The sequence below is a fragment of the Heterocephalus glaber genome, unplaced genomic scaffold (genome assembly GCF_053883595.1).
Source record: "Heterocephalus glaber isolate CG9 unplaced genomic scaffold, H.glaber_assembly_v1.0 deba00001790, whole genome shotgun sequence".
NCBI lineage: Eukaryota > Metazoa > Chordata > Mammalia > Rodentia > Bathyergidae > Heterocephalus > Heterocephalus glaber.
The window spans coordinates 4689570-4702774 of record NW_028258473.1 but is presented as its reverse complement, the minus strand read 5'-3'; the positions used below and the strand labels follow the sequence as shown (position 1 = coordinate 4702774).

Below are 13205 nucleotides of genomic sequence, written 5' to 3'. Positions count from 1 at the left end.
TTGGTCGTCATTATCTCTTTCTAAAATATCCTTCAGAGCATTTTGTAGAGTTAGTTGAGTGGTCATGAATTTCTTCATTTGTTCTTTGTCATGGAAGTATCTTATTTCTCCATTGAATTTGAAAGATAGTTTTGCAGGGCACAGCAATCCAAGTTGGAAGTTGTTTGCTTTCAGAACCTGGAATACTTCAAACTCTCCTTGACTTCAGGGCTTGTGTTGAGAAGTCTTGCTGTGATTCTGATAGATTTTTATTTGTAGATGATTTTTTTCTTTTCTCTAACAACTTTGAATATTCTGTTCTTGTGGAGAATTTCTGGGATCTTGATAATTATATGCCTTGGTGTAGATTCATTTTGATCATGGCTCCTTGGAGTTCTATATGCCTCACTTATTTGGATATTAAATTCTTTTCCATGCTTAGGAAGTTTTCTACCAATACTTCGTTGAACAGGCTTTGTATGGCCTTTGCACTATCTCTGACTCTGTCATTGACCACAGTCAATCTAATATTTTCTTCTTTGCATCATCTTGCAAATGTTGGATTGATTTTTTATGGTCCCTTGCCATTTTTAAGGTAGTTTTCTTTTCATGGTAATTAACTGCATTCCTATCTTCTAGTTCAAAAATTCTGTCCTCGCCTTCATTTAATCTATTGCATATACTTTGAATGGAATTTTTAATCTCTTTGATATTTGTTTGAATCTGTTTCATCAATTTCATTTCTTTCCTATGTTGGACATTCATGTTTTCCATCATTTTCTTAATCTCCTCTTTTTTTACCTGTATCTACTCTAGATTCATTGAGCATATTTTTCATTTTGATCATCATTTCTTCTTTTACTTGAGAGATTATTTTCTCTATAATCTCATGTATTTGTGTTCTTCTGCCTCTATCATCTCAGAAAAGTCAGGTGGGTGACTTCTGATTTCCTCAATCTCATTGTCTTCTGGACTTGTCTTTGGTGGGCTGGAGTTCTGGGATTGCATTTTGCTTCTATATCTTGTAATTTTCTGTTTTTAAAATTTTATTTCATTTTCTGTGTTGATGCTTATAAATTTCTTATGGCAGATTGCTTTATCACTAGTATCAAGGTTTCTCTAGGAAATGTCTATTTTTCAGAGATGTCTTCTGGGCATATATGATTCTTGGTCTTTGTGCCTGTCCCAAGATCTTACCTTCCTAATTTATTAAGGATCAGAAGTTGCTATTTATTTGGCTCAGCACCCAGTCCTTTGATACTGGACTATAGTGGTAGTTATGGCCCCAGGCAATCTCAGTGTTGTCATACATGGGAGAACAACTAATTATAAGTAGAACATCCTGGCTAAAGTAGTACAATTACCAATAGCAACAGCTTCAAGCACAGCCTAGCAACTAACAAATTGTGCTAACTATTAATTTGATACCTTTAGCTACAGGAGTAAGATCTATAGTTTCAACATAAACCAGGAGTTTGTATGCAGTGAGTTACCCCTAAGTGGGGTGATTTTACCTTGAGGGGGATTTAAGACAGATAGGAGCCAAAACAGAGAGATAAATGAAGGGAGGAGTAATAGAGGCAAGACTGGAGGACAACAGATGATCACTCAAGGTTTGGGGAACTGGAGAAGAGGGCAGGAGAGAAAGCATGAAGGATAATGCATAAGAATATCAAAGTGAATTAGAAAGATAAGAGATGATTTTCACTCACATGAAAATATCATAACCTCAAGTGAGATGGTTGAGGAAAGAGAGGAGGATGAGTAGAACAAGACTAACATAAAGGTAAAAACTTTTAAAAAATGGACAGAAAAAGGAAATAAAACCAACAAAGAAGGAAAATAAAAATTTAGCTCAGTGGTTCTGCAGCCTGCCTTGCAAGCTCAAGGTCCCAAGTTCGATCCCCAGTACCAAATAAATAAATAAATGAAAATAAAATTCCTCTGGAATCTTCAGTTCTATTGTAGTGTCCAAGGCAGGTAGTGTTCCAGAACTGTGCTGTGTATCTCCACCAAATCTGGGGTAGAGTTTGATCTTGTGAGAGTTGGGGCTGGTCTTCAGCGAGAAACTTTTTGGATGACCCTCTCTGCCCACTCAAGCTTCTCTGTCATTGCTGTGGGACCCTCAGCCAGGGACAGCATAGGGCTAATCTCAGTCCTCTGTATGTTTGGCTCCCCTTGGTCACTTGGTCTTTGTACAGCCTCCTCTGTTTCACCCCCACTGGCATTTCTCTACCCTGTCCCCATGTGCTTGGAGAGGGACTGTGCTGCTTGGTTTTGCTGGATTTCTCATCTCCTCTCCAGGGGATTAATTAATTGCCTTGCCTAAAATTTCTAAAATCCCTTACAGATCTGCATCTTTCTCTCAAGTTACTGATTGCAACTCACTCCTTTCAGCTGCATTGTGGCAAGACAGAGAAAAGAAAAAGGGAGGGGGGTGGGGAGGAGGGTTGGCAGCCCATTCCTTGGGGAGGGAGCAGAGTTCTGGTTGGCTCTGTTTGACAGTGACAGCTAAATCTGCTGCCAGTCTGCGGTGTCCTTTGTGCTGAGAGGGGCTAAAGAGATAAGAGGCTTTCTTTCCCAAATCTATCCTGTGTGGTTTGAGTTAGCCACACCTTTTTAGTACATCAGTTTCTGGGGGAATTCCCAGTATGGTGATTCTTTCTAGGCGCTGCTAGCCTATGTTTTATTTGATCTATTACTCTCTTATTTCAGGTTGCTTTTGGCATCAGGATGTATGTCCACCCCTTTTCTTCCAATTACCTGTGTTTTTAGGTGATTTTTCTGTGAGTGGGTCCAATGTGACTCCTCCTCTTTTCAGCCATGTTGAATTCCTCTATGGTTTATATCTTGATGCTCCCTCAAAACTTCATGTGCTTATAGTTGGGCCTTTGAAGAGGTAATTGGATCATGGGGGCATGATACTCATCAGTAGGTTAGTCCAGTGTAAGTTTATAGCTAAATGTGATGTTGACAGGAGGCATGGTCATATCCTGAAAGAGTATCTCTTCTCCCTTCCTTCCTTGATCCCTCTCTGCTTCCTTGCTGCCATGGCATGAGCTATTTGTCTTCTGTGATGCCCCTCTGCCATGTTGCCTTGTCTTTGAGCCAGTGGAGTATGTACAGAAGTTTCTACAAATTGTGAGCCCAAGTAAACCTCTCCTCATTTAATTTGTGGATGTCAGGTATTGTGTCTCACCCACCATAGCCTTTTAGGGACACCTAGATGCTGAGAGAAATTTCTGACCTGATTCAACTTGAGGTCCCTTATTGCCCTTCCTAGGTGAGGTGCTCACTTACCAGTGGAACATTCCAGAGAGATCTGGTCCTGGACCAAATGATTCTGCCTGTGTTTCCTGGATCTATTATTCTGCAGTGGATCCCATCAAGGTAAAGACAAGATTGGCTGTCTGGAGGTGGGTCTCAGAAACAGACAAACTATATGGCAAAAAATAACCTAGTAAAGAAATGTAGTAAGAAGCCCACCTGTAAGACACTGGAGCCTAGAGTTTGGGGATAATTTCTCAAATGCTAGGCTCATTTCAATAGTCAGGAAGAAAAATTGAAGGGAAATTTTTCTTCCTCGTCTCTTCTTTTTTAGGTCTCGTAGGATAATATAATGTCATTCAAAAAACTTGAGAATGATTACTGTAAGATTGGGGTTCTAGTTCCAGATTTGGCTCTAACTTCTCTTTGGAATGGCTTTTAAAAAGTCAGTCTGTCTCTGCTTCCTCATCTGGAAAATGGGTTTAACTATCTCGCCAATCATTCATAGTAAGCCATGAGCAACCATATTTTTACTACAGCAGAAATTAATTCATAATTTTCCTTTTAAATTTTTAATTAATTTTATTAGTGCCCTTTAGATATACATAATCATCACAGTCATCATAGAGAATTTGTAACTGTACATAATATATCTTGATTATTCTTTTTCCCCCAATCCTCAAAGCAATCATTCATCATCTACTACATCTTGTGCATTTCACTTGATGCTTTGGAGGATACAAATGTTAAGATACATTTCCACTTTCAAAGAAGATGGACTAGTTGAGCAAGAGGAAAGTCAAGAATTTATCGCAATGGAAGCTACATGTACTCAGGGCTCGAAAGCCATTAAATAAAGGAAGTAGAGAAGAGGAGGGCTTGTAGGCAAAGGAAACTGCATGAAAAAGCATTGGGTTGTGGAAGTGCTTGGTGAATTTGAGGATCAATTAATAGGTAGCATAGCTAAAACACGGATTAGATAGGACATGTTATCTATGTCCCAAATGATTGTGAGAATTGATTCAAGTAACATACAATAGTAGGATACTTATAAATGTAAGCCATTATGATGAGGTGCTGAGGGGCACAGTGATTTGATTCCTTGCAGAGCACTGGCACACAGGGACAACTACACCTTTCTCTCGTTCCCTCTTCCTTCTTTCTTCAGGACCTGTACAGTGGTCTAGTAGGACCCTTGGCTATCTGCCGAAAAGGCACCCTGGAGTCCCATGGAGAACGAAGTGATGTGGATCGGGAATTTGCCTTGTTGTTTTTGATCTTTGATGAGAACCAGTCTTGGTATCTAGAGGAGAATGTGGCAACCTATGGACCCCAAGAACCAGGCTTTGTTAACCTACAGAATAAAACTTTCTTGGAGAGCAATAAAATGCATGGTATGTAGAAAAGAATCTACCCCCTTTTCAAAGAAATCTTCACTGATTGGTTGAATGAGGGTGTCTGATAGACACATTACTACCTACGGGAACATAATTCTGTAAATGATGGGAAGGTTGGAAGTAGAATAAGGATGAATTGGAAATATCCTTATTATTGTATATTTATAAAAACAAAGCAGATATGTGGTCCAGATTAGATCAGGTGCTCAAAAAGCAGTGTGCTAACTCTGTAAAGTTGCAATGGTGACACAAACAAATTTTTAACATATTGGAGAAGAAAAATGGACATTTATATTGCTCTATATATCTTTTCTTCAAAATTCTGAGTTTAGTCTTTCATATTATGTCATTTCATCACCATTCTAATATGGGATCTGCTTACTCAAGAGATTAAAGACAGCTTGTCTGTTTTTAAAATAGCATTTCAATTAACAGGTGGAATAATTGGGGCTGGACTGTAGCACAGTGGTACAGTAATTGCCAAGCATATGTGAGGTCCTGGGTTAAATCACCAGCACCACACACACACACAAAAATAAACATAAAAATAAACATACAAATGAATAATTGGAGAAGAAGGCCTCATGAAGTAACATACTGGCTTTGTGTCAGATACAAGGAAGAATATCTTGCTTCTTGAATAGATTTAGGGAGAAATTGTGCCTCAAAACTGCCCTTTGCTCTAGCAATCTGGGTAGCCTTTCAAAAAGAAGAGAAAGTCACAAATAAAAAGGAGCCCTTAAGTGCTGTGAAATGTATGAAGTGATCTGTCATAACCCCTTCTAGTTTAAGAGTTCTTTGATCTGAGAATGAGGTACAGCTTTGATAATAACTCTAATGGAACCCAGAAGTAGTCTCTCATTGTCCTACAGATTTTAGCTATTTCCCCTGGATGGAGAGATGAGTGATTCATATTAGAACAGATGATTCACAAAGTGCACTTTCTGGTTTCTGTCAAATGAGAGAAATAAATGGACAAAATGGAATGAGGGCAAAGTTAGGTCCTTCTAATGCAGGAGTTTGACTAATGCCCACATTCATCTTTTTGTTTATGCATCCATTCATCCAAACTTTTCAGGTTTCAGTCTACCTACTATCCACCTAACAGGTATTTTTGAGCAATTTCTGAATGCTAGCCCTAGAGATATAAAGATGAACAATTTTCAGGTATATGGGGGCAAATAAATAACATTCTTCCCTTTCCTTTCTGATTCTTAAACTGGGAAAGATGCTTCTGATCAAATGTGAGCTTTATCACTGGGATGGCTAATTGAATAGCTGAATTTAATTCTACAAGTAAATGTGTTTGCTGATACTCCTTTGTAATAGATTTCTACTTTGTCATTGATTTAGATGGACAATATCTCTTCCCTTGACATAAGCAATCTTAACCACAATGAAATAGTCAATCAATTTGCACCTCATTCTGTGACTAGGCTTATCAGAAAGGGAAACAATCCAGAAGGGGTTGAGTTGAACATGCTTAGTTTATTCTACCAGATTCACAATTAAGTGGAGATAGTCGAAGAGGAGACTATAAATGTACCTTACATTATTTCCCCTCTTGAGGAATAAAGTAGAAATTACCTTGCCTCTGTGAGAACATAAGCAGTGGGAGGAAATTGTTCTGGTCAAAGTCCTGACAGTGTGAATTAAAATAGAAATAAGTACTTTGGTGTCTTTGGAACACAGGATGCATCCTAGGAAGAGAAAGATGATGAGGCTCATGCATCAATAACATTAATTACATATCTGTGACAGGTTTAAAAATATTTATTGTAGGGTTAGGTGTATGTTGATTTTTCTGAAAAAATACAAGGAATATGTATATACTACTATAGTATATACATTGATTTTCTATTTAGTTGGTTATATGAGCTCCCATATTTTAAATGATAGCTAAATTTAGAAGGCAGTTTTTGGTATGTTTCAATAATTTGTGCTTATAGTACGGAGGAGCTCAGAGGTGCAAGAAACTGTAAGGAATGAAGGATATGGAGAAGAGGTAGAAGATCAAGAAAGTTTTTTTAAGGGAGGGGAGGATTTGCGCTTAAAAAAGATGGCCAAGCCGGGGGTTTAGCTCAGTGGTTCCGCTGCCTGCCTTGCAAGTACAAGGTCCCAAGTTCGATCGCTGGTACAAAAAAAAAAAAATTCAACCTTGTGCTCTCTTCAGCAGCACATATACTAAAAAAAGATACACAAAAAGAGACAAGACTTCTGGGAGGAAGTTTAAATACAAAAGAACACAATGAATATGCATGGAATATTTTGGAGATAGTGGTGAAATCATTCTAATTGGAATAAATGTGTTGGGTAGTGGGAGGTAGTTCTGGGAAAGTGGTGTGTGGCTATATTTTGAAAGACCTCATTGGCTGAGCTATGGAATCATGGACTTGGAAGAAGGAGCTGTTGAAACATTTTAAGTGGCAGAAAGACGTGGTCAAATTAGTTATTTAAAGAGATAACTCTGGTAATATCAACATAAAAGATAAACTGGAGAAAGATAAATGGAATAGTAATGAGGCAATTTAGGAGCCTATTGCTGTCAATAGAGATGTTAGGGGCCAGACCTAGGGTAGTTGCAAAGGTAAGTCAAAGGGAGAGATGCAAGTGGTATTTTCTTCTTTCACAGCCATCAATGGGAAGCTCTATGCCAACCTCAGGGGTCTTACCATGTACCAAGGAGAACGAGTGGCCTGGTACATGCTGGCCATGGGCCAAAATGTTGATCTACACACTGTCCATTTCCATGCAGAGAGCTTCCTCTATCAGGTAAGCTGGAAAGAGGTTTGAGTCCCTTAGGGTTGATTAAATGAGTACCTCTAATCATTGAAGAAGGAAAGAATAGCAAAGAGTTAGAATAGCTGTCTAGCATATGGAGAATTGACCTGGAAATTGTAGCCTGGCTATATACCAAGTTCAGTCATTTCTCTCTCAGTCTTGGCTTCCTCTTCTGAACATGGAAGAGAATGACTCATTTATGCAGTAAGAGGATTGAAGGAATCAGCATCATTGTCTCAGTCAAGGACTTGAGGCTCAATGAGCAGTGATTCTAAGAGCAAGGCATTTCAGAGTGACATCCCAGAATCTCTGAAAGTGTAATATCCATTTTAAGAAGAATTTCAATTCAAGGAACTACATGGAACAATAGGGAGATTTTGAAGAACATGTAGCCTTAGGAAAAGAGTTGGAGGTATCGATAGAGACTTATAGATGTAGAAGTGGTGATAAGAGTATTGGCAAAGAGGAAAAACTAAGTTGAATTCATTTCTAAAGGAAATATGTGTTCCTTCCTAGAGGTAAAGGCTTAAGCCAAATACTCCAGATTTTAGTGTGTGAAAAGATATGGAGACACTAATTTGGAGCCCCTAAAACTCACTCTCTGGTCTAGGAATCCCATGCCCCTGAGTGGACATCATAGACTTTCAGTTCCTATAAAGCTAGATGTTTGCTATGTGCTTCACTTCCTCTACCCTACCCCCAAATGATCTTGCAGAATGGACAGACCTACCGGGCAGATGTGTTGGATCTGTTTCCAGGGACCTTTGAGGTTGTGGAGATGGTGGCCAGCAACTCTGGGACATGGCTAATACACTGCCATGTGGCTGACCATGTCCATGCTGGCATGGAGACCCTCTTTACTGTCTTGTCCCAAGAAGGTAAGACCTAATTCCCCAAAATGGATCATCTTTATGTAGTCTATAGAAACCAGGTAATACCAAGAAGCTTTTTACACCTCTCCTGATCCAAGAAGAACCAGGTATTAATATAGAGCATAGCCCCCCCTCTAGGAATTCCCCCTACCAATATTTCTCATTTCTCTATTTGTGCTCTGAAGCCTACATCTCTCCTATTTATTTTAACAACTGTTGAGTTTCAGGCTGACCTAGCCTGAAACTGGTTGGGCTCAATGCCTAGTGCAAATTTGTACCCTTCGAAATAAATTTAATTTACATATAATTGTACTATTTAGAATGTAATAGAAGCATTGAAGAAATATTCTAATGGTTCTTTTTTGTGCAGGGGATAAAACCCAAGTCTTTGTACATACTAAACATGTGCTCTACTGCCGAGTCACATCCTCACTCCCTAGTGAGTCCTTTGTTTTAAAGAGAAGAAAAATAATTCCAGTGGTTACCTATTAAGTGATGTATTTAGTAAGGGTTTTAAAAGGCAGCTGTTTCTATCCCATGAAAGGTTATAAACAGATATTGGCTTTTAATTACTGCTTGTGCCAGACAGAGTTGCAACCATGGGTGGAAGAAAGTTTTCTCCTAAAATTTTTATAGGGAAGAATAATAGCTGGGCAATTTATATTCTAATTACCTTTATTCTCCACTGAGTTTGTAAAAAGGTAGACTGAGTTGGATTTTGTGTCTTCTGAGCATTAAAGGGTTAAATGTTTCACTTCTTGATCCTCTTGATCGAAGTCTAGCTCTCAGTGGTATCTCTTTTCTAAGAAGTCTGACAGTGCTTTTTGAGTCACAGAGAAATCAAAGATTTTTTTCCTCCTATGCTTTATAAACTACCATAATTTTTAGAAAAAGGAGTGGTATTGAAGTGAATATTCTGAGGTTATGAAATACTGACTTTTTATTAGAGGGACTAGAGAGTGGGAAAATGTCTTTGTTCTTTCAAACAGATTTAACAAACCAGGTTAGAGAATACAACTACACTCTTTATGAGAGAGGGTGGGGGAGGGAGAGGGAGAGGGAGAGAAAAGAGAAAGATGATTGTACCTGATTTTCTGTATCATTAGAAGAGTTTCATTCTCTGGCAACTCAGAATGCTACAATGTGAATTCCTCTTACTGCTATAAATTATTCCCTTTTACCCAGATGTTGTATTCTATCTGTTGATAAAGCAAAACTGATGTCATCAAGGTGTTAAAGATTTAGGATAACAGGTTGAATGTTATATGAGCCATGTCAAATATGAGTCATCCAAAATAAAAGAGACCATCTCCAGTACATATCATTGAGGCACTTTCATGTGTAAGAATAGTTCAAATATCCCTATGACAATGAGCCAACATGTAAATCTTAATCTATTTGTCTTTTTATGTGCTTAAATCTCATTGTGGTTTAATTTTATACTGCTCTAACCCCATATGTGTAAATAGGACAATCAGAAGGAAGAGTTGAAATCAGACATGGAAAAAGTACTAATTGTTGGAACAAAGTTCCTCATGAGACAACAGGAAATGAAAGTCAGAGCTAAAATTAAAGATTAGTGCAAGACTGAAGGAAAGTCATCCTTCTACTCTAAGAAGAGAGGACAGAAAAACTAAGGATCAGTGTGTAGGCTTGGGGAAGCATTTTGACAGACAGATAGAGAGTTTTTGCCCCATGATCTCTGTTTCTTCTGTGATGGAGCACAAAGAATCAAGAGTGAGGTAGTGTAAAGGACTTGAGGAAAGTGGGCAAAGGCTTAAAATAGCCACTCTAGTGGATGAAAAATAGAGTAATTATTGCCAGGCAGCATTGAGGATTTAGTTGAAGTTGGACCTGATCTTTCTGATTGCATGATTTTTCTCTGGAAGTATTTAGCATATCAGACAAACACAAGGGAAATACAATTACTGTGGTCTCAGTAAATTATTGCAATATTCTTGGTAAGTTAGTAATTGAAGTGATAGACCATGAAGTCTGACCTCTCTAGGAAAGGAAGAGAAGACAGATGAAGCTGGTAGTTTTAGGAGGAGTGGAAGGTTTCAGTAACTAGTGATTCAGTGAAAAAAGAATAATAAGTAATAGAGTAATAGCACAGAAATGATAGGAGGTTATTGTTATTTTTTGGATTTGTGAGGTAGAGAAATACTGGATAACAAGTTCAATGTGATCATGGGAGTGATTAGTAGAATTAGAGTGAAATTGTAAGTCATTGGAGTTAAGAGATCCAGACACTATGAGGTTTGAGTGTTGAATGGGTCAGTGCTCTTGGTGGGAACTGAGGAAGACTGAGATAGGTACTAAAGACTAAATAAAGAGAAATAATGAAGGGAACTACTAGATAACCATGGCAAGAAGTGCTTTTAAATTTTTCTAGTCAAATAATATGAGCCACAAAAGAGATAGAGCTTTACTAAAAGAAAAATAACAAGGTATTATGAGGGTGTAAATGAAAAGCAGGACCTAAGAGAAGGGCTTAGTCTCATTAAAGCAAGAGAGAAAGAAATATTCTAAGAGGTTGGATGTGTAGAGTAGATCTGACAGAGAAGGGATTTATTAAAGAAAAAGTGGGAAACAGTGAGAAAAAGACAATAATGGTCGTAGAGGAGGTATCAAGAAACATGTAAATAAAGGCAGACAGGTCACTTACATTTTAGCCTCCTGAGCCTGTGATTTTGTCCATATTCTGTGTCCCTAATCAGAATCAGATCAAAATACTAATATGGAATTTGACTGCAAAGTAGGTATCTTCATTTTCTTTCTATGTACCAAAAAGAAATTCCCAAACCAATGCCAGTCTCCCACAGGGAACCTATAGATTGGTAGGAAAAAGAACTGGAATAACATCTTGTCTTTTTCCACCAGAATACTTAAACACTGTCACTACCATCACCAAAGAGACTGCAAAAGGTAGGTACAGACTGGGGAGTTGCATGTGGAGTGTGTGTGTGTGTGTCTGTGTTTGTGTGGTCCCTCTAGCAAATGGGACTCACGTGAATAAAAGCTGGGCACAATGGTGCTAGTGTCCTGAGATTTCTGCAAGACTTCAGAAGCTAGGCAATCAAGGTTTGACTTTGCTCTGCACATATATTCTCTCTGGTTTCCACTCCCAGCCTCTGGAGTCAGGGGAAACAACCTCATCCCCAGTTAGAGACTAGTATCTTAGTCTCTTACCTGATGTGTGAGGGAGAAGAAATCTCTAAGACCTGCTGAGTTAGGCATGAAAAAATTGTACTATAGAGATGAATTCCCACAGAGAAAATGTTAACAAAGACCAGATGGTTTTCAACAGTTACTTTTATTCTTGCCTCTTTCCCTTTCATCCATGGAATACCAAACAGTTGAACTTTTGAAATTAACCATTTCTGCCATTTGAGAAAATAGAGATTATTTTTCTTTGTAACTTAGGTCCAAATTGTGCTTTAATTGTCCATCCCATTTATAACTGGACTAGGAAATTTTCAAAAGATTTATGCTAGTGAAAAAGGATATTAGAGAATATCCATTTACTCTGGGGATTTTTGGCTATGTTTGGAGAAGCTTTAGTATCTTATGAACTATTAATCAGGGACTAGGGTACATCCTGGAGAAGTTAGGGAGAGGTGAAATAAGCTTCCGTGAATTGGGCTCAGACTTCATCTCCTTCAACCTAAGCAGTCATTATTTTACCTCTAGTAAAACTTTACATGTGTACCTGTGTATCTACACACATGTGCTTCTGCATACATACACATTTTATGTGTATATTTACATGAATACATATATATATATTTTGTGTACATATACACATTCCTCATAATTTTTCACTTGTTAAAAAGGTTCTTCAGTGGGGAACAACCCTCAAAATTATTGGTATAATAAATCCCAGTAATTTTCTACATGAGAAGCTAAGAAATAGAAAATGAATTGTCATGAGAACAGTAAGTGATAGAATGTGAACTCATCCTATTTGGATGGACTTGTTTCTCCAGGAGATGACTGCAAGTGGTAACACTTTAGAGTACTCCCCATCCTTGGGTACTGATTTTTTCTCTCCCCTCATTTCAGCAGCAATCGTAAGAGACATTGGAGATGGCAACATGAAGATGCTGGGTATGCAGATCCCCATAAAACATGTTGAGATACTAACTTCTGTTTTAATTGCCATGGGCATTATCCTCCTACTTGTTGCTCTGGCTCTTGGTGGTGTGGTCTGGTACCAGCATCGGCAAAGAAAGCTACGACGCAACAGAAGATCAATCTTGGATGATAACTTCAAACTTCTTTCTCTCAAGCAGTAATAAACGGAGCCTGGAGGTATCCCCAAGAAGCACAAATAGAATGTACTCAAAGGTTTCCAGTGTGTCAATGACTAACAGCTGACTCTATTGTCAAAGGATCATGGGTGGTGGAGAGACAAAGACCAGAATCAAAATTATTTGGGTATTTCTTCATTTATTTATTTATATGGAAATTATGTGTTCTCATTATTTCTGTAGTTTCTTTGCTTCACTTTGGGATCTGGGACTGAGAATGTCCCTGCTGGTATCCTATAACACAAATTTGAACAGCTAAATTATATCATGCTCAACTCTTGGAAGATTTGAAAATTTCTATAAATGGATCCTTCTCACAAAGTTGAATCTAAGAAAAATCTCATTAATTAGATTTCTACTGTTTCCCAGGACCTAGGCAAGTTCAATTTGATGAAGATAACACACAACTAAACTAAAGACTTAGAATATAGACATGATGCTGATTTGGAGGTAGGGTGGGAATTAGGAATCTAAATTATATTTTGAGTTTCTTTGGCAATGGAGTATTCTGGAAAAGTGAGTGGATGGGTTGTTGCTGCTGTTAGTAGCTAGAACTGCTGGAGCCAGAAACACTTCATAAAGTCAGTTCTTTAGGT

At 38.1% G+C, this 13205-nt stretch overlaps 1 protein-coding gene across 11 annotated transcripts in view; it reads left to right on the top strand.

Annotated features, from left to right (window-relative positions):
• Heph (hephaestin) overlaps positions 1 to 12930 on the top strand; it is a 137663-nt gene extending 124733 nt beyond the window's left edge. For 8 of the 11 annotated variants that reach the window (XM_087203243.1, XM_087203244.1, XM_087203241.1 and 5 more), the window contains 6 exons: positions 3263 to 3369; positions 4415 to 4640; positions 7276 to 7415; positions 8140 to 8302; positions 11180 to 11224; positions 12362 to 12930. In XM_087203243.1, the coding sequence (XP_087059369.1) occupies positions 3263 to 3369; positions 4415 to 4640; positions 7276 to 7415; positions 8140 to 8302; positions 11180 to 11224; positions 12362 to 12594 (914 nt within the window). In that variant the 3' untranslated portion in view covers positions 12595 to 12930. The remainder of the gene's footprint in view (positions 1 to 3262; positions 3370 to 4414; positions 4641 to 7275; positions 7416 to 8139; positions 8303 to 11179; positions 11225 to 12361) is intronic. The other 3 variants (XM_087203242.1, XM_021250224.2, XM_087203245.1) reach the window with 2 other exon arrangements.
• The last annotated feature ends 275 nt before the right edge of the window (positions 12931 to 13205 follow it).